Source organism: Thunnus albacares, chromosome 13, assembly GCF_914725855.1.
Source record: "Thunnus albacares chromosome 13, fThuAlb1.1, whole genome shotgun sequence".
NCBI classification, from domain to species: domain Eukaryota; kingdom Metazoa; phylum Chordata; class Actinopteri; order Scombriformes; family Scombridae; genus Thunnus; species Thunnus albacares.
The window spans coordinates 20166640-20188934 of record NC_058118.1 but is presented as its reverse complement, the minus strand read 5'-3'; the positions used below and the strand labels follow the sequence as shown (position 1 = coordinate 20188934).

The window sequence follows — 22295 nt, the reverse complement described above, 5'->3', positions numbered from 1 at the left end:
CACTAACTCTCCTGTCATTGCAGATCCTGCCACCCCCATCTGCCCTGCAATCACCTCATTCCCCCCCCTCACCTGAGTTTCCCCACCCATCTCCTCACCTGGATCCCATTATAATCATCAGTCACTCCTCATATACTGGCCCAGATTCTCATACCCCTTGCCAGATTGTCTAGTGTGTTTGCCTAGCTTTCCAACATTACCTTATCTATCTAGCTATCTATGACCCTGCCTGTTTCCCGGTCTGGAGATTTTGCCTAGTCCCTTGGATTTGTCTGCCTGATCTACCTACCTGTCTGCCTGGTTTGTGACCCCTGCTTGTTTTTTGGGCTGATTAAAGAATACTGGACTCTGCTCCTGACTCCTGACTGAAAAGAAATGCAACCAAAGGGCTTGGGAGCATTTTTAGTATAATATTAGTATTTTTTCCATGGGCTTAGGCCTACTGTGGAGTGAATGTAACATCTGCCACCTCACTGCCCACACTGTTACTTATGTTATTAGTGCTGTGGATAAAAGATGATGTTTCTGACCTAAACATTTTCTTCACTGTCCTCTCTGACATATTGATTAACAGGTTCATTATCAAGGAATTGAACCTTGACGGTGTTGTATCACCCAAATACGCCACAAAAAAAAAAAAGGGAGAACCTAAAAAATAAGACACCGGCAAATTACTAAACAAACTGAGGAATTTCTGTCCTTATTTGAAAAAAAAGGTGGAGAAGATGTGAGTTGCTTTTGTTGTGAATGTTTTATTTAATTGTATCAATTAATTTTTTTTGGGTGAGTGGGAGGGGGGTGTGGTGTTGTAGGGGGGTTCTTCTTCTATATGATTGAAAGTAGTATCATTCTTTTATATACACATAACAGGTTTGGACAGGAACTTCTGTAAATTGTTTAATTTATTTCCAATGTAAAACTAATTAAAATAAAAGTTCAGTCCCTTAGTGTATCCTTCATATTGCCAGATACAAGGACGTTCACAACCTCTGGTTGTTATATCCCAATTAGCAGCATGAACTAACTCTACTTCTGACCACAAACTTCTAAGGGAAAAGGTAAACACATTTATTGTTTTCAGGGGGAAACATTTATTAATGTTTGCGCACAAATGTAATTACCACAAATAAATTCTACTGCATGACAGGCTTTCAGTAATACTTGCAGTGTTATGGTAACATTAGATTGCCATTAACATGTGGAATTTAGCAAATGACAATATAACCCAGGATATTTGATGTGAATAGTGAAGCTAGAGGGAAAACTTTTTTTAATTGCAGCATAAAAAGTGGTCTTCAAAAATCAATCTTTTTAATTGCATATTTGAAAACTGATTGAGTGTGCTGGTGTGGTTTATACCCAAGAAATGTATTTTTGTATCTTTGATAATAAAAAGATTTTAAAAAAAAATAAACATCTACACCTTCTGGTGTTTGATGGCAACCGTTGCTGCTCCTGACCATTGACTCCATCTAAAGATTTATTATAAGTATTTATATCCAGTCAATGATCCTGAGAGATGCTGATCAAAAACCATGGTGACAAGTTACAACAGTTCCTATTTCCACTGGAGAGAGAGAGAGAAGTTCCTCCCAAAGCTTGCTGTTGTATTTATACCTTCCAGCTTCATGAAGGGAACTTCATTCAGCTGTGAGTGTGACTACAAACAGAGTGCACTCTGTGATGAAGTGGGAGTGGGAGGCGTCATCCTTGGAAAAGGCCCTTGGTCCTTGTGTGGATGCCCTAAGCCTATAAAAAATATAGCATCAATGGTGCCACCATGTGGCCAGTTACAGACGATGATGTTTACATTTTTGTTTTTGGCTAATAACTCATTAACCTTGAGGCCTAGATGAAAACTTTTTTCTGTGGATTTCTTGGATCATTATGATGCTTACTTGCACCTGACTAGATTTTCCACCATTTTGAATTTTTTGTCAAAACATTTTTTCACTCCTCATCCTCACATTTGCTCTTTGATCACTTTTACCGTTTTCTGACCATTGGCTAGCAAAGTGGAGTAGGCGAGGTTTTCGTGAATAGAAGGCTTTTAACTCTTCAATGCAAAGACCAATTTCAACCAAAATTGGGTCACATGCACAGAGGTCTCTTGAGTGAGCCTATTAAATTTCATGCAATTTCACCACTGGGTGGCACAACAGTTAACAAACATTTTTAAATAACTGCTTTTCTATTAACATTACAAGGCTGATACTTGGTACACAGGCCAGCTGCTCTGTATATTAACATGAGAGACCAATTGCGCCACCTTGTGGCTGTTTATGGCATGCTTTGACTTTTGCCTTTGCCTGTTGGCCAGCAACTCTCCCACAATAACACATGCTGTGGGGGGTGGGGGGCAGAGGCACCAAGTTGCCAGCACACCTAAAATTTCTTCAGAGATTTTGCGTTTTTGTTATGGTCCTGTCACAGTCCTGTCTGTTCTCATTGTGTTTTCTGGGTTTTGGTTGTCTGTTTGCTCTTTGTGTCCCTCCTGTGTTCCTGTATTCCTCCCTAGCCTGCTTTTCTGTCCACACCTGCCCAGCATCATCCTAGTCAGCCCTGCCCTGTTCCATTTGTTCTCCCAGCCAATCAGCTGTTCTCCAGCCTAGTTACCTGTCCTCCATTCCCTCGTTAGTTCTGTCTGTATTTAAGTCTAGTTTTCAGTTCAGTCTTTGTCGAATCGTCTGTACATTTTGACTGTCCCTGAGCTACAGTTTTTGTTAATTACAATAAATAGCTGTGATTTAGATCCTGTCTGCCTGCTGTGTTGCACTTTTGACAGATCAATTCGACCAGCCACGGAGCCAGCAGAGACTGACTAGCTTCCTGTTTTCTGGCCTTTAATCCATCCAAAAGATTCTGATGGTGAACCATAACCAAGGTTTTTCAGGCCATCCAGGAAGAGAACCCTGCTCTGGGTAAGAGGTTGATGGCAGTTCGCTGGGAGTCTGTGGAGTGTGAGGTTCCATTCCCAGTGTTCCTCAGTAGCCATCCAGCCTTCACTACCCTCCCTGGCCATCAGCTCCCTAGACCTCACATTGGTTTCCTGTCAATCCAGCCCACACTACCGGTTTCCTGCAACCAGCTCCAGCCCCGCTGACACCCCACCAGCCTGCTGTTCCTGCTCTCCAGAGTGGTCTCACCTATGCCACCAGCCTCCAGAGCGGCTGCACACTTCTGGTTGTCCTTCTGCCTGTCCTTCAGTGCTGCTCCACCTACATCACCAGCATCCAGGCCGTTGTCCAGAGCCGCTCTGCCCTTCGGCCCTGCATCCTAGTCACCCTCCAGATCTGTTTTGCCCATCAGCCCAGCAGCCCAGGCGGTTCGCCTGAGGTTTCCTGCTCAGCCTTTTTTGCACCTCCAGGCTGTCTGCCTGAGGTCCCCGGCTCCATTCTTCAGCTCTCAAGTCATGCTGCCATTGGCTTCTGTTCCATGAAAATAGCACGATTTTCATGTCCCACAGGTCAATGCTGCCATTGGCCTGTGTTCCATGAAAAATGCTCTTTCCTCCCATATGGCCTATCAGCGAAAATACGGTATGATTCATTGTAGAGATGATGAAGTTGTGTATTGCAATCACGAGGAGTGTTTCATCAGATGTACTTTAGCCTCCCACATGTGTAACAGCATGCTGCTCTACCAAACTAAAAGCGTTTTTGTCTCCTTTATAATCCTAGTAGCTTTATCTTAAATGTTTTTTGTGGTAGCCTTAATAAATGTGTTGATAAAGTCCGATTCCTACCATTGATCCAACTTCACACACATCTATCAAAGACAGGGGCAGCAAAATATAAATGCTGAACCTCAAGAACAGCAGATAATTGAAAAGCCATATCCAAATGTTGAAAAAAGAACATTTATATTAAGATGCACCCACAAAATTATTTAAAAATATACTCAATTATTTCTCACTACTAAGAGACAATCATAGCTACATTACAAGAAGTAGCTCGACAGGCTCTATACCTTTTCGATTCAACAGCCTAATGGGCAAAAACACATTTCTGCCCACAAATCTGAAATTGAGTGTTTCACAGATCTTGTTTAATGTAGCCTTGAAGAAATAGTTACAAAGTACGATGTAGCATATTCAATTTTAATTCAACTTTTTTATGACCAAGAAAACATGAGTATGTTGACATAGCTACTTTACAGCTATTTATATGTTAACTGTATTGTCTTCACTTGCTGTCTCGTTGTTGTTTTTTCTTTTATCTTGAGGTGTGTAAGTGTATACTATAGGACCACAATGGAAATAAGCCTTGAGGCTTCACTGTATTTTCATCCTCAGTGATTTTTAGTGTATGTAATGACTGCAATGCGGTGTTTTTTTAAAATCATCATACATTGATTGATTCATTCAATGTGTTTCTCCAGATGGTGTTCAGAACATCCAGAGAACAAGCCCTAGAAACCCACATCCAAACTGTAAACGTGACGGACTGCATGGATTACATTACCGTAAGTATTCTAAAAGATTTTACAGGCAAAACATGCTTTTGAATATCTTCCATTTATTATCCTCCTTTGTTTTCTGCAAGAGCAAAATTTACATCTTTCAAAGGGCTCTTACTGGAAATACCATCTGATATTTAGAGATTGGGAATAAACTGCAGGTCTACCTGAAAGACTTTTGTTGCCATGGTTTTAGTCAATCCATCACTCTCACATACAGTAAATATTAATTGGCTATCATGATTACAGATGAATTTTACTAATCCAGTGATTCTTCTCTTGTCACTCATATAACATTCAACATACATATCATGCATTTCTTGCAAGTAGTGAAATGAAATGGTAATTGCTAGCCTTCAGTTTGCTCAATTTTGACCATGCTGTTGGAGGTGTGGTTAGTGGTTACTTCACGGGCAGTGAAAAATCATCTTTTTATGCACTGTTCGGGAAAATAGTATTAGAGGAACACACATGAACAATACTATAAAATAATTAATTTAATCTCTACTTATTATTGTTTAGCAGCAATGTGAAAAATACATGTTTTACATCTTTTATATTTTATTAAATTTAGAAATGAAGATGCATTTCAGACACAGCACTAGGCTGTGAGGCATATCAGCGACCGCAATCTATGGTGAGCCCAAAGGATAATAATTATATTTTGAAATAAATAAATGTTGATAATTGGGCACACTAGTGGATAATATTAGTAGTCAGTATGTCTACTCTCAGCTCTTCATGGCACACGATGGTCAGTTGCTGCCCTTAAAATAAACTATGTGTAAACTATCCAGGACCCTTGGCTGGTGAAGTATTTATGGGTGTCCTGGGATTTTAGGCTATATCACAACACCTTTGACACTTATGTTAAATTCAGTGGCAGAAAAATAACTCAGATCTCTTACCAAAAGCAAAAAAAAAGCAGTACAGCAGTGTAAAATACTGCATTACAAGTAAAAGTTCTGCATTTACAAGGCAAAAGTACAGATGTATTATCAACAACATATACTTTTGATACTAAGTATCAAAAGTAAAAAAAGTATTTGTAATGAAGGCAAACACCAGTCTGACTGGTATATTATTGGCTTATTGTTACTGATGCATTAATGTGGAAGTAGGATGTTGTAATACTGCTGTAATACTACTACTGGGTAGTTTAATCTGTATCAATTCGTCATATTTTATAAACTGATGATGTGTTTTGTATGTAACATCTTAATCAGCAAAGTAACTAATAACTATAGTTGTAAAAAAAATAATCTCCCTCTGACATGTAGACGTATAAGAAGCTATACAGTAACAAAATACTCAGTTGAAATAGCCTACATCTAAATTGTAGCCTGCTTGAGAACAGTTTTTGAGTAAATCAATTTAATTACAAATACATTTTCTGCCTGGTAAATGGCACCCTATTTTATCCAGAAAGTTAGCGTTGCTGGGGTTTTTTTCCATAAGCGAGAAGTCGAATGTACAAGCTAAACTTTAAACGTTACGAGCATACGAGACGTACTTGAAGGCAACACGTAAATACTATAGGAGGAATGTCCCTGCGCATCTATTAGAAGTATTAAAGTCAGCCGTCCGGGAGGTTCTGTACGTGGCAGCGACCAAAACCTTCTCTGTCGTAGTCACAACCCGGGGGTGCCCAGTGAAATTGCCGCTACATACCAAAGTGTGACGCTAATCTTCAAAACCCAGGAGACTAAAGGTAACAAAACGCCAAATATTGTATAATTAGCAACAAAAACCCTTTTTGACATCACTGGAATGGGTCTGAAAGCGTTGAACTCGCGTGCCTTCCGAACATGCTGGGATGGTTGTCAATAACTGGGTCCAACAGGTTTTTTTGGTGTGTTAGTAGAAGCGAGAGATTTGTGGTACCGAGATTGAAAAGCAACAACGACCGGCTATTTTGTGAAGTCTGTGTTCATATCCGACATGTTAGTTGCGCTGTAATGGTGCACTCTGTGAGGCCGTCGGGTTACAATGTTTCGCAGCCAAAGCGGAGAAAGTTTTGAAACTTTGCACGAGTTTTGCGGTAGAGCATCTCAGACGGCGATACATGACATAGCGTTTAAATTATACACATTCTGAAAATTTAACAGTGACCATGAATTTCTTTGAATTTCGGACACAAGAAAGTCTCTTAACATGCAGACTTCAGGGACTTCACGGGACCCAGATAGCTGAGATGGGAATTTCTAGAAACAACTGTCTTGGGCTGACGTCACCGGTACGGCTTCTATCCAGCTGAAGATGATGAGCAGGCAGCAAGGAAAGGTCCAGAATCTACTCGGTTTTTTATTAGATTGTAGTTGAAAAGCCGTATTTTTTTTCCTTACAAGTGAGGTCTTTCGGTTATCTAGAGAACTGGGAACATTATGTCGCTGATTAACTTTAAAACATTTTATTTTCATTGTTGTGAGCACCACAAATAAGGTGATGTCACCTCTATTATATTGAGGAATTGGCAGAAACTTTGGTAATAAAGCCAACAGTGTTTGCATGACTTGGTACCACCAGTGGGGAAATGAAAGGATCAGTTTTCTCGCTAAAGAGTGAGCCAACCCTTTAATTTGAGTTGAGTTCAAGGGCAGCTAGCAGCTCAGATGTGTTCCTAGATAATAAAAAAAAAAAGCTCCCAAAGAAAAGATGTTTGCTTTGTCCATCATTGGCAAATGGTACATAATGTCACTGTACACAATGTTCTTATATAAAGCTTTTTTAAAAAAATGGTGAAGCAGGTGAGTTAACAGCAGCAGCAGCAATGAGACTAAGCCTAGATTACAGAGACCCACAGAAGTTGATGTATCTGTGCAGGTTTGATGTGTGTGTGTGTGTGTGTGTGTGTGTGTGTGTTTAGATATTTGTGTGTGTATGAGGCAGGTGAGGATGTGTGTGCAAAGAAAACAAGCAGACAAAATATTACTACTAATAACAATATTATGAAGAAGAAAAATGGAAAGAGAGGGAGAGAGAAAATGGGGAGAAGAAAAATGAAAAAGAACTATAAAATAAGTAATAGTAGTTATTAATACTTACAATATAGTTGTAGGTCTTGTTGGGTGGAGTGATGGTTTAATGGGAGTGAATGTGCGGTGAAATAGGGGATTGAGAAAGCAGTGGCTGTTGGGCAGGTGGTTGGTGTCCTGCAGTGATTTATATGTACTTTAGTGCACTGGCAATAATTGGATGTGGCAGCCATTGGATTGTGAGTCAACAAATGGAGGGAGGGATGCCATGAAACTGTCAGCAGTGATTGGGCTGTAAAGGAGGTGACATGCCCGCTGAGAGGAGTCTGTCTTGCTAGATGCAGCTGCAATGTAAAGCTGCTTTACTAAGTTACGTGGAAGTGCGATAACAAAATCAATCACTGTTTCTTCAGTCCAAGTCTGGTCTTTGGTATCATGAATAATAAAACAACGTCAGGGTGATATACACGAGTTACAACATCTGTGTCTGTTTTATTTATCATTCTCCATGGAAGGCTTAGTGTTTACATACCATGAAAAGGTTTTTGGAAGTGGATAATGTATTTTGTGTACTCTTGCACATAAAAAACCAGTGTTCTTTAATGCTTGTGTCCACATCAAATGCTTGCTTATATAAACTAACGCGTGGAACATTGAGCATGTCCATCCCTTTATGCGAATACTTCTGAAATGAGTCAAACTCTGTGAACAGTTGAGCTCTTCTACCAGGTTGAGAGGCAGTTTAGTTACAGATTACCAGTGCTGCCATTTGCCACATTTGGATGGTTGTGCTTTGCAGTAAAATAGATCTTAGAGCCTATTTTTACCTGACTGCAGATGTTATTTTTAAGCTCTCACTGCATCTGAAACTAATTTGCCCTAATGTAAACCACATACAGTCAGCAGAAATCTTGGCTAAAACTTCTTTAACCCTTTCGCACACTCAAAAAAGACATTTTCTACACTGTCCTTCCTGATATTATCTTTTTTCATAGCGAAAGGAAACTGTTTCTTAAGTGCTCACTTCCTTTGTCTCAGAGCAAGGAGACACTAAAATTACCTAAGTAGTCGTTCTATTGGCCGGCTGGTTGTGTGAAGTTGTGAAATTGCCTCAAACCTGGAAATTGTGTTCTTTAGTCACCCATGGTGTGATGTTCGGGGGGGGGGGGGGTGAAAGTCAAAGCAAATTTTTGAGCATGTGTCTGACTGTGGGGAAACATTTGCACTTTGTTTAGAGTGAATTTGATGATCACTGCTGATACTAAGTAGGGACCAAAAGGTCTTTTGTCATTATCAAAAGATTAATGAAAGTTTCACTATCTGTAGCAATGCCAAAAGTCTTTAATATCCAATAAGCTATGACATATTGATTTAATCTAAGTTAAATATAGTTTATTTGAAGAGGAACTGTTCTTGTAATTGAAATGCGCAGAGCAACAGCATTGAAGTGGTTTTCTTTGCTAGAGGAGAAAGTTAAATCTCCTGGAGCCTGACAAGCAGGAATTGCCTGAGCATGTTCACAGCCTGCAGGTGCTTTACATGCACATATATGGTGTATAATGTATCATGTATGTATCAATCAGCTCACACGTGTGTTTGCACAGTGACACTGTATGTGGGGGCTACACCCACCAATCCTGCTTAACATCTGTCGGGAAAAATAGCTGTTTAGCATTAACCATCCGTTGTTTATCTTAGTGCGCCATTTACAGGCTTCAGTGTGGAAAGAGCTTATCTTCATTTTTCATGTCTCTGGCATACAACCTCCATTCTTTATTAAGATAGCTGTTTTCTTTCTCCATGCTAGTTTTATCAAAATACCGGAATTCGGTCTTTGCTGCCAGAGTTTAATATTGAAAAAATGTGAATTGCCTTGATGCCTCTACAAGCAAAATAAGCCACTTCGCTGGGTATTTCCACACTTGACGTTGTGAGCTTTGTAGCAACTTTTACAAAGGGGCATAGGAGTCACAGTGAAAGTGTGGCTTTGAAGGCTCTGATCCTGAAAGAGAGGTTTAGTTTGTAGACCACATTTCCTCTAATTATTGACAGTTTTAAAAAAGGTTTGAAGTAGGACAAACAGTATTGAAGTGTTTTTTCAGTTGCCTTGACTACTCTCAACTACTTACATCAGCCCCACTATAAATCTAAACAAGAGATGTTTTTTTAACAACTTCCCCGACTGGAACTTTTGTGACCCAAGACAGCTGTTGCTCAGACCAGCCAGTTTCTTCTATGTGGAATTGTTGTCAAGTAAGATCCAACAGAACAGAAGACTAAGACAACTACAGGAGTTGGCGATTATAATCGTGGAGCAAACTTTTGTTCTTAAGAAACCCCTGCCCCATCGTAGACCTTGGATCCTTACTGCTTTGCCAGAGTGTGTGTAACTTTGGTTTCATATCTCATTGTCATGGAGTCACACCTCCATGTAAAACAACAAATTTCTAGAGAAAGTTACACCCAATAGTTTGGCTAGAAAAGAGCACAGCCCTGTTGGCTGTTTTTTCTACACCACTAGCACTAATTTGTAAACTATTAAGTACAGTGGCCCAAAAGCACAAAACACATACAGAAGCAAAAGCACAAACAGTAAGGAAATGTGCTAGAAATTAAAAAAAAAGGTTAAAAAAAAAAAAAAAAAAAAGCTGCAATTGGTCAAACACAAACATAAAGAGTAAATAAAATCTTGTTGTAGAACAAAAGTCTTCAGCACAGGAAGATATGTTGCACTTAAAAGGGCCTGTTTTCAAAAGACAGCTGTCAGGACCATCATATCATATCATATCGTATCATATCGTATATCCAAATCATAATCATATCCGGTTCCATTCTATCCTCAGCACAATTCCTTACATTTTCTTAGAAATGCCAGGCAGGGGTCAAGAAGTCATTGGGTAGTAAATGTAACAGGCCTCTTTCCAGGAATGTGAAATGAGTGTAACAACCTGCAACAACAGGCAAGCCAGTGTTTGGGCTGAGCAATCACACAGGCTGTAAATTACTAGAAAAGAGATGTGGTCCTCTCATTTATAGTTTCAGACTGTTGTAATAGCCTTCTGGGTCGGCACGCATCAGGCAAACCAAAACTACTCCAAGGCGACACACTGAAAGAACTAATAAGAATACATTTACCTCAGAATAAGATTCAATGGTTGCAAAGCTAAACAGTCACTGTCAGCAAAGAATAGAGATTCCCCTTTGAGAGTGAATGATATCAGTCACAACAATGGTGATGTTTTTGGTTTATTTCTGTGGTTCCAGTCAACACATTCAGAATACTCATGGGATGATCTTGGTATAGTAGTTTGATGCTGGAAAAACTAGATAAATACAAAAAATGGTGTCACCTGCACACAGCTGAAGCCTGACAATATTCTAATAAATGGATGCAAATGACAGGACGATTGCTGTTTAATTATTGTGCTTTTTCAGTTTGGTACCGCATCCACCGACTGCACTGATGTTGGTCTGCTCTCGTCGTCCAGGCTCGTCTATGCTCCATGTGCATTCCAGCCAAATGACCACAAGAACCATGCATGCATAACCAATATGCCCTTTATCTTTTTAATAACCATTGTAAGGTGGTGGAAAATTATTCATTATGCATGGCACAAGAGCTTGTTTTGAGTCATAGCTGTGTTTTCTTGTGTTTAATTCAGTGTAATTTGCAAGGATTTCGCAGAGCACACATAGTTTTGTAAAATGAGTATCCCCGTCATACTCCGTTATAAGAAGTTTAAATCCATTTGATATCTTTGAGAAGGTTTGATTTCATTTTAACATCAATCCTTCTTTATTTCTACATGTGTTGACCATGTGAGCATGTTTGTCCTGTCATTCCCAACCTGCTGATAACTTCCAACAAGTTAGGACAGCTCTGTAGCTCTCCTAGATCACAGAGGAGACAGCAACAGTATTGAAAATTGAGAAAATGCTTCTTCTGCTAAGCTAAAAAGAAAGACCAGAAATGTGTTTCTCTGTGAATTTTGGTTCAGTCCTATTCTGAAATCTTTGATCTACAGGCACTGACCTTTATACTCACACCCGATGTGGCGCATTCCACCAAAATGACTATAATTGTAAATGCTAAAAATGACTCATAAGAAATGTGAAGGTCAAAGAAAATGCAAAAAGTTATACCTGAAACCTCCAAGTCTTTTCCTCTCATCAGAGTAATTAGTAACAGAAAGTTTGTTGATCAAAATGTTTCATGATAGGGGAAAGTTCACAGACAGCTATTGAATAAACATAATTTTGTTTTGACTTTCACGCTGTTTTCTTACAAGACGTTCTGAGCTGAAACGTGGGAAAGTGTAATTGGAATACAGTAACTTACTGGCTATGTTTTAAAGCCATTCCTCAGCCCTTCTCCAAAATTGCCTGCTGTGTGTAAGTACTAATGGCATGGTTGTCTTGATGCCTCATTAAAAGGATCCATTTGTCACCAATAAGCCAAATTCTACCTTCCATCATCCTTATTTTAACAAAGGATTCACTGACAAGTGATTATACCTTTGGTAGATAGATGTGCTGCTGTTTAATGGTTCTCCCTTATAGTGTTAAAAAGCTGTCCTGTTGTTTTTAGTCTTCTGTGGAAATGTGTGTTAATGGCCTACTTCCTCTTGGACAGGATGGCGGTTGCCTAGCATTCCTGCTGAATACTTAAACTTTATCATAACTTAATTTGGCTTAGATAGAAAGGTGGCTTGTATTATGTCAGCAGGTGTCATATAAGTGAAATGATTTCTTTTTCACCTGCAGCAGATTCCTCACCATGTTATTACTACACTAACAATTACGGTGGCAATTTTCTGCTTCAGATCCTCCGTTTCTCTAAGCCTTTGATTAGATAGTGGTGCAGACAGAAGTATGTGTGTGTGCTACATTTGGGTAATGGATGTGTATGTACGTGTCACAGAGTTAAGTAATCATCACTGAGGAGTGATGTGGTAAAGCGGACTTAGACCAAATCCAAAAGGAGAAAGTGGAACAGTGTCACTTTTCACCCAAAGACACAAACAATGCTGGTCTCAGTTCTGCACTGTGAATGGGGAGTTTCTGTTAGGTGAGACATCATTATTTAGTCCTTTTTTTTCAGCTTTAATTCTGTTGTTGCCTCTACAGAAGCTGAAAGTCCACACAGCTTATGTTCCTTTCGCCCTAGATAAAAACTACTCATTCAATAGGACGAATATTAGTGAAGGCAATGTGGCAATTTCTGGCAAGAAAAACATGATAAACCTTACATAACTGTTTGAACTGAAACTGACAGCATCTTACTTATTATTTTGTGTATATTTGCTTATTATTTTCTGTTTAATATGTCAAATAGCACTTTAAATTTCTGTCTACCATTTGAAGGATATGACCTGAAAGTGAGTAACTTGTGAGTTTCTGCAGTGCAAGCTATGGGTTATAAATCTATTACAAAGGAAACTGTTTGAGTTTTAAATAGTCATGGCATTAGTAATGAACATTTTTCATTAGGCATCTGGTAATCGTGTTGAACTCCAGAGAAAAATGAAATGAGTCAATGAATCATAAAATGTGTGTACGCTGACCTTACAGAAACCAAATGCTTGAAAATTGTGCTTTTTGACTTCATAAGACAACATTTTGCTCCACTGGTTGCATATGCAAGGTGACTATTAGTGACAGGACTCCATATATGTTATGATTTGATACATTCTGCATATCTTTTGTAGATATAGAATGTTTTATTACAAAACAAACGCTTTTTTTCTTTCCTTTTTAAAAAGATCTTCATTGAAATTCAGGACAAATAACAATTACATATAAAGTACATAAAGTGCGACCAGTGCCAAAGTGCAAAACATCCATAAAGTGCATATTCAATTCAATTTTATTTATTAAGCACCAAATCATTACAAAAGTTATCTCAGGGCACTTTTCACAGAGAGCAGGTCAAGACAGTACTCTTTAATTTACAGAGACCCAACAGTTTCCCCATGAATAAGCACTTGGCGACAGCGGCAAGGAAAAACTCCCCTTTAACGGGAAGAAACCTCAAGCAGAACCGGGCTCCAGGTGGGCGGCCATCTGCCTCGACCAGTTGGGTTGAGAGAGAAAGAAGGAGGGAGGGGGAGAGGGGGGAGAGAGACACAGAGACGCACATTAACAATAACAACGTTAATAATACTAATAATAGAGATTTGACCAGTAATCTTGTATGAAGTGCTGTCAGTTCATAAGTCCAGTATGTTCCAGGGGAGGCGCTGAGATTTGTCCAGACTTCTCCTCCTCTGGAGGTCAGCAAGTATCTGTTTGGTTACCGTGTCACCGTCGATTACAGTCAGTTGTAGTATCATAGCACATCTTTTTTTCCACAGTTTTAAACATGCAATACCTATAATTATATGTATCAGCTCTATATGTTTGGATGGCTTCCTTAATACAATACGTGACAGATTTATAACATAAATCAAAATGTACACCATGAGCTTTCAATTTATCCTAGACTTCCTGAGCTCTGTAACAGTCTATTAAAAGATGCTGCTGGGTCTCATCATCATTGCAATAAATCATCGGACATTCTTTTGTTGTGACATAACAACATCCAAGACACAACAGCTCTAAAAGAAAGTCTTCCCACAGACCTCAGCCACCGAATATCCCCAATGCTCTCTGACAGATTCTTATTTTTTAGATTTGTTTATCACCTCTGTGCTTTCATAAGTTAAATTTTTATAATTCATTAATCCCCCATATTTAAAATCATTAATTTAACAACTATTTTTCTTTCAACATCATCCCTTTCTTATTCTTTCTTAATGAGAACTGGGCAAAGAGGCTTATATGACAACATGCCTCCTAGAAGGCAATAGTGACTCATAATAGGAAACATACTGGAAACTTTGAATATTGTTAGACTAGACGGAAACATAGCATCATTGTGCAAAAACTGCTGATTTAGTGTTGCAAAATGCAATTTGTTGTGTGTGGCTTGAAATTTAAGAGGGACAATGTCGTGATAGAAATACTGTTTGTTAGTTTTTAGTCATCAATATAAAAGCAAAGCACAGCATACATTGTGGATGGACACAGTAAAGGTGGATAGTTTTATACAGACAGCCATGGGTGAAAATCTCCCCATGTGTTTTATATAGTCTGGCACATTTAGTTCAATTGTCTGATTACAGGAGTATTTTTAAACAAGAAAATTAAATCATGTAAATCTATTGTGACATGATGTGAAAATTGTTGTCATTGCAGGTAATTGAAAGATACAGAATGAGGAAGTTCCTGTCTTTCATCTCCTGGGCTCTGCTCTGCTGCTGCTGGACAACGCAGGCAGAGATCTTCACCTCCATAGGTAGGTTTTAAGATCTAGGTGAACTTTTTTCCCCCATGTTATATTGAAATTTACAATTAGTCTGCTTCCAGCTTTCATTTGGTCCATTGTAGGAGATTCTTGACTCATAATGCCAGAGAATCCTTTGATACATGCTTGATACATGCATCAGAAGTGACATTTAGGCCAATATTTTGCTATTATTTTACATGTTGATCTCAAGAGGCGGGTAACTATCAGTAATTATAGGTTATGATCGACTACAACCTACAAATGTCACTAAGTGGTTGTAATTATTTATGAACCATTGACGGATGACTGATTACATTTACATAGAATTTATAGAATTTTTGTCACCTCTACTTTTTGCTTCATGTTTAGTCTGAATGCACCGTAAGCTTCATGCTATTTTGGAAAAGAATATAATGAAACTGTTCTTGATTGATGCAAGGCTCACCACACCTGCTGATTAATTAAATTCTAGCACCTCTAGTCACAAAAAACACACAATTTTTTTTTTTTTGAAGTCTGACCTTCCAATTTTGGTCGATTCAAATTTTCTGTCTTTCTAAGAACTCCAATTGACAACATACACAAACATTTTTGCAACTTTTGCTGAAAACTGGCTGTTTTTGATCAGTGGTTGACAGATTGGTACATCTCCAAAGAAAATCTTTTTGCATGGCAGTATAGGCTATGTAATATTTGTAATTGTGAAATTGAAGCTAGTTTTGCTGTCACACTCTGAATAGGAGTGTCAAAGGAGTGCTCCACAAAGAAGAGAAGTTTTGAGCTCAGGAAATGCATGTCTTTTTATTTTTGCAAGAAGAAGGTTTTATGTGGAGGATGTGGCTAGAAGGCCACTAAAGTCTGAGTTTATTCTGGGGTTAGAAATAACTGTGGTCCATAGATTTTTGTATTCAAATCTGTGAAACAGAAAAACTGGTTGTCAGCATGATTTCTGCAGTAGAGATTTAAGAACTATTCACCCCACTTAATTCTAGTGTGCAATTACCTTCCTTCATCTAATATGTGAATAGGAAGAACAAACATTGCTATTTTACACAAACTGCTTTTTTTGTACAGTGGTCTTCACACCACACTTAGCAGGTGGCATCATATGAGTTAAAGGTGCAAAAAAATGACATTGAGCCTCACTAGATGGTTTGTTTTGGTCTGAGATGTTGGTGCTCTAGTGCGACATCTAGTGGCTGAATGTTGTGTATTGCAACTTTAAAGAGTCATTTAAATCACATTGATTTATTGCATTTGGCTGGTCAGTTATGCTGACTGCATACAGGAACAATGAAAGTGTTTCACTGTCCCTCTTCCCTGGCAACCTCTGTGAATTAATCATGGTTGAACGTTTCCATGGAATTGTTTGCTATGCTACACCCGAACCATCTCCTCAAAGGCTCATGGATAGACACCCCTGTTTAGTTTAGTAATTCTATACAATCTAAGCCCCAAGGTTTGTGGCTGGGGATTTATTTTTACCTCAGCCTAGGTCTGAGGCAAACCGTGTTACCAAAAATACATTTTATAGGTCATTAAAGCAAAGCTTAGCAGATGTAAAAGATCTCAGTGGGATTGTCAGTGCTAGCAACACACAGGGATTTTTGCCTAGCAAATACTAAACCTGCACATTACCTGAAACCTTAATCAGAAATACAGGAATTTGTAGTTTTTGACACATTTTTTAGAAAATAAAATGCAACCAATTTTTGAGTGATGAAGGTGATGTTGATTTTGTCTTAAAGGGATTTTTCAACCTTGATCCCATTTTCCCTTCATTTTGTGTCTAAGTTACTAATGGGGACAACAGTTCTTGAAACCGGTCCAGTATTGAGTGAGGGCACTTCAGTCGGCAGCCACAAAATGGGCTGCAATCGAATCCTTTGGGGCAATAGGGCCCCGTCAATGTACATCCACTAAAAGTGCTATTTTGGGAAAATAGGGTCCAGGTTGAAAAATCCTCAAGTTTCCCTTAAGTGACACCTCTCACTCATCAGTCTGTCTTATTTTCTCATCTATCTATCTGGATATCTCTCTCTGCAGGCCAAATGACAGACCTGATCTACACAGAAAAAGAGCTGGTTCAGTCTCTGAGGGAGTACATAAAAGCAGAAGAGTCCAAGCTTGCTGCTGTGAAAAGGTATACTCTGAACATTGATTAACCTCCCTGTAACTTAATAACAGCCAAAATGTAATGATGACTTGGCACTGTTCTTGTGTCATGTTAGAATTCAGCTCATTGCTATCATAGTACGCTCCATTTGTGTTATGTAATGAAACATGGTAATAATCTTGAAAAATCCCTCTTTTTGGATTAATGCATCAAAACAATATCACCAGTACTGACACATATTATCAATATTAATTATATCAGTTTTATCAACAGCAGTGACAAATTAAATAAAACATTTATATCTGTTCCATCAACAATGAACATAGAGATTTGTTAATATTAACAGTCCTTTAACCATTTAGTGGTTAGGACCGTGGAAGTCTTGCTCAGTGTTGCCCTGCCAAATCTAGAGACATTTCGGTCAAACATACAAACATTTTTATTTAATATATGCATGTTTTATATAGTGTAACACAACTTTAGTCTTTGTCAACAAGTTTTCACCAGACTTTTCAATGTGAGTAAAAAAGAACTAAAGTTAAGTCAGTGTCAAGTGATTTGTAGAATATACACAATGTCCGTATAATGTACATGTATCTGTATGAAAGGCAGCTATTATAGTAGTAATAACACTTTGTCTGTCTCTTAGTTGGGCCAGCAAGCTGGATGATCTGACCAAAGTGTCCACCTCTGACCCAGAGGGCTACCTGGCTCACCCAGTCAATGCCTACAAACTGATGAAGAGACTCAACACAGAGTGGTCTGAACTGGAGACTCTGGTGCTTCAGAACCCCTCAGATGGTAAAGAACTGTATGCGAGAGGTGTGAAGATGGAGTGGAGCTGTACAAGACTCCGATAGGGCATGTAAAATGGACTCCTAGAGTGTTTTTCAGCCTGTGTGATTTTTGCATGCAGCTACAGACCTGTTGACTGACTGAAAGTGTACAGACATTTTCTACAGCAGCAGCACAGTCTGGGATCTGGGAATAACTGTAAAGTTTCAGTCAAGTTGAAGCAATTTTAACCTGAGCATATGTGTCTTTGTATCAGTTTGTACTGCCAAATCAAATATCTCCTCACACCATATAATGCATCTGAAGGGAAGCATTCACTGCTTTTTCTCTCAACATGTGCAGAGTACAGTGAGCGGCAAATACAAAATCCAGAGTGTATGTAAGCAGAACGATTACAGCTTTGACCTTGCAGAGTGGAAATTTCTGCCGTTCTGCTCAAGTACCCAGCTCATCAAATTAAATGAGAATAGAGTCTGTCATGTTTTAGCTACAGCTGTTCCCCATCTCTGAATATTTTGGCCATGTTTTGTGTGTGTGTGTGTGTGTGTGTGTGTGTGTGTGTCTGGACCTTTAAAATCTGTGTGTTTTAAGGCTTAGGCCCATATCTGTGTGAGCCAGATGAGTTGAGCATGAGTGTGTATTGCGTATCCTACAAGTAAATTTTAATACGTGGCCATGAGTCACAGAGGGAGCGAGGGAGTAGGAGAGAGATGCATCAGACTGGATGAGAACCTTTATAAACATAAGTAGATAGATGACATACTTATCCCTCTTTATGCTATCAACGTGTCATGAAACAAATAATAAAAGAAAGAAATAAAAAGTGGCACTGAGAGAGAGAGGAAGAAAGAAATACAGTATAAACCCAGGTATGTAGAATAAAGATGCCTACTCTTGATATCACAGAGCAACTGTTAATCATAGAGAATATTTAATGAAGATGTCACATCTACACCCATTATTTCTAAGAGACTTCATTGAACAACAGATGGTAATACCGCAGTGAGGAACTAAGAGGAATGTGCATTGCACTGATAGAACTTGTAATGAGTCATCATAAGCAATACAAACTGAATTTTATCAGTTGCTTCAGGCAGAAGGATAAGGCTGTATTCAGACCAAGTCAGGCGTCGCGGCACACCACCATAGGGTTGAGCGGAGGTGTGTCGGGGCGTGGGTGTGTTTATTCCTGCTCTAGAACGTAAACACTGAAACTTTCTCGCTACCACCACACCTTCCCTTCATTCAGTCTCAAGCTCACTCAACCATTGCTGCTGTCTCTCTCTCCCACTGGTGCTCTCAGCTCTCTCTCTTTTTCCCTCGTCTTGTTTAAAATGAGTGAGGAAGCCGACAGCAGAGTCTAACTTTACTTGTAACATTATCAAAAGAAACCTCCCTCCTTCCCAGTAACGTCTTTGTCCTCCCTCGTGTCAAGGTTTTACAGCTCTGATGAGTCTGATCTCAGGCTGTGATTGGCCACTGCAGCGTGACTTCGGGTTGCATTTCTCCAAAAGTTGACTCTGGATCAACTCTTTCATCGTAGGCCGAGGCGGCAGCGCTGCAGCCAAGCTCCCCACAGACTAAAAACACTACCCCCACTCAACTGAATGTGAGGACTGGCGTTTTCGACATACTGTCTGATTTTGGTCTGAATACAGCCTAATATTGGTCACTTGTGCCCCTAAAGTCAGAACAGAGGTTCTCGTTATTTACAGAAAGTTTGGAACGTGGCAGGAATGTTTTTACAGACTGTGGGATGCAGGCCCTGAATACATCAAAGATATTGGTAATAACCAGTGACCTTGTTTTCATATCAAATCACATTGAGGCACGCAGAACGGAAAAGAAAGGGAAGTTTGGATTGTAGCTACAAATACAAAAGCTCCTTAGAAGCAAGGGGGTGATTTTACTGTTTCATTTATTTACATATAGCAACAATCTGGAGTATTTTTGTTTCACTTTAAATGTATAGGCAACTTTATTTATGATCACATTTCTTCATTTGAAATCACAGAAAACAGCAAAATCACCAGAGTTTATTCTGACTTAAGTTGCAGACGTCCAGAAGCCAGGATGGTATAGATATTTTAATTAGATACAAATAAGATCAACAAAGACCGCTGAAACAACAAAGCCACACGGTGTAGGTTGCTATGGCAATATGCAGACATGACACCCAGTGCAAAGGCAACAGGGGACTGAGACGAGCACTTAGTGATCAAAACTGAAAACACAACAGAGCAGCTTCACCAAGTTCAACCTAACAAGAAACCAGAGGGAGTATTACATACCTGAGGACTTAGACAAGTGTATACAATACCAGTCAAAAGTTTTGACACACTTTCACATTCAAGTCAATGGGAAAGTGTGTCAAACTTTATCTGGTTCTGAACCTCACACACATCAAATAGATTTAAGAAAAATTACAAAACAAGTTCAGTATTTCCCTCTGTGTGTACCATTGTGACACAGAGATGAGTTTATAAGCTGTAAAGTGTTACATATGCAACCCAACAGCTGTAACAGTAAAACATGTGTAGGTAACAAATTAAAAAGGGTTGGTTTGGAAAAAAACTCATCTGTTGCTGAGCTTTTACAAAATTCCAACAACAGAGCAGCAACGCCATCTGCTGCCCTAAATTATTTATAGCTCAGTTTGTTTTATATTCAATTCTGCAGAAATTACACCGATAACCATCTTCTTTGCCACCTGGACTGAGGTCTGGAATTTTTATTAAAAAAAAAAAAAATTAGCCTAATGTACAGTGGTGTTCTGTATTTGTCCTTTTTTTTCCGTGTGACAAAAAACACTCCAAAGTCAAAGCCGGTTTAAAAAGAAAAAGTTTATAATCTAAGCGAAGAAATGACATTGGAACAAGAAGGAAGTATAATTGTTATAAGTGTCTTACAAAGCAGTTTATTGTGCATATGTTGTACTTAAATGAGGCCAAAGTGTTAAAACTGCAAATGTTTGACATATTATTTTACTATTCTGTTAACTTTATATTATTGCAACTTATAACATTTGCATGCTCTCTCTCTCTCCAGCGTTCCTTTCCAACATATCTGTACACAGACAGTACTTTCCAGATGAGGAGGATGAGACGGGTGCAGCCAAGGCACTGATGCGTCTTCAGGACACGTATCAACTGGATTCTGAGACCTTCTCCAGAGGAAAGCTGCCAGGTGATCAAGGAGTGTAGTGTAAATATTAGAAAGCATGGATATAGTAACAGGATAGTACGTACACTGATAAAAGAAACAGGAAGAGAAAACCACACCTACCTAATTATTTTTAACTGGTGATTATGTATGTGTTTATACTTATCTCCTTGTGAAACCCAATTTGAGTTTTGGACTTCCTGAAAGAACACATTTTTCTTAAATTAGGGCATATTGACCTCACTTCTTCAGTAGTTAGGGCTTGAGTTTACAAGTTTGACCTTGTATGTGACGAGGGAACTACTGACTTAATTAGTGTTGCATCATACAAAGGCACATGTTGTATTCCTTGATCTTAATTTCAGCTTTATTTTTTAATACAGCCCTTCATCACAGTCAACTTTCAAAGTACTTCACAGATCTAAGTTACCTTGTGAGGCAGCTGGATTCACAAGATCACGCAAGAATCCATCTTGTCAGGCTTTAAGCTATGCGAATGTGGCCGAACCAACAGTGGTTCAGACCAATCACCGTCCATCTGGCACAAACCATCTGGTGCGTCAGGTTCCAACATGTCCTGCTGTCTGCACAATGGTTCAAAGACAGATCCTCACTTGAGATGTACTTGAAACATAGTTGCTAGGTTTAGTTAGTTGCAATCAATTTCGGTAGCATCTAGACACAATATTGATACAACAGAGGTATGAAAAGTTGTGTTCTTGTGCATACTACTGCAGGTATATGCGTCTGTGTTCATTTTTTTTGTGTGTAACTGTGCCTGCTTACTATGTTTGTCATGCTGAGCTTGAATCCACTGACCTAAGTTGACTCTGCATATCTCAACCTGCCCACCAATCAACTCTTAACTACTATATAATGAATACATGTCCAAAAAGTGACCAATTAGATGTCTACTAAAGTAGAAGTACTGTGTATATTTACATTTTCACATTTTGAATGACTTTGTTTCAACAACAACTATAAAATGAATAGAAATAGAAAAATAAAAGGAAATTGAAGTGTCACAGCAACATGTATCAGAAAATAATAATAGTCGAATTCTATTTGGCTCAACATTGTCAGTATTAAAATGTAATGAATCCTGCCCCAGGTATGCACTCCAATGCCATACTGACAGTGGACGACTGTTACGACATGGGAAAGACGGCTTATAATGATGCAGACTATTACCATGCTGTGCTGTGGATGCAGCAGTCCTTGAAGCAGCTGGACGCCGGGGATGAAGCTGTAGTTTCCAAGGCGGACATTTTGGACTACCTCAGCTACTCCGTTTACCAGATGGGAGATCTGCCTCGAGCCATTGAGCTGACACGCAGGCTGGTGGCCATTGGTAAGATGCAACTTAGGCAAGTGTACTGACACAAAGGATATAAGCTCAAACACATTGCATATACTCTCTCATTCATTTATCCCAGTCTGAGTCAGCATCATTATCTTTCTT

General features: G+C 39.0%; 1 protein-coding gene across 6 annotated transcripts in view; it reads left to right on the top strand.

Annotated features, from left to right (window-relative positions):
- Window positions 1–2629: 2629 nt before the first annotated feature.
- p4ha2 (procollagen-proline, 2-oxoglutarate 4-dioxygenase (proline 4-hydroxylase), alpha polypeptide 2) overlaps window positions 2630–22295 on the top strand; it is a 32273-nt gene continuing 12607 nt past the window's right edge. For 2 of the 6 annotated variants that reach the window (XM_044370349.1, XM_044370344.1), the window contains exons 1-7: window positions 2630–3539; window positions 4381–4464; window positions 14670–14769; window positions 16807–16903; window positions 17526–17677; window positions 20720–20857; window positions 21945–22184. In XM_044370349.1, the coding sequence (XP_044226284.1) occupies window positions 3501–3539; window positions 4381–4464; window positions 14670–14769; window positions 16807–16903; window positions 17526–17677; window positions 20720–20857; window positions 21945–22184 (850 nt within the window). In that variant the 5' untranslated portion in view covers window positions 2630–3500. Of the gene's footprint in view, window positions 3540–4380; window positions 4465–6039; window positions 6170–14669; window positions 14770–16806; window positions 16904–17525; window positions 17678–20719; window positions 20858–21944; window positions 22185–22295 lie in introns of those variants that run through there. The other 4 variants (XM_044370346.1, XM_044370347.1, XM_044370348.1 and 1 more) reach the window with 4 other exon arrangements.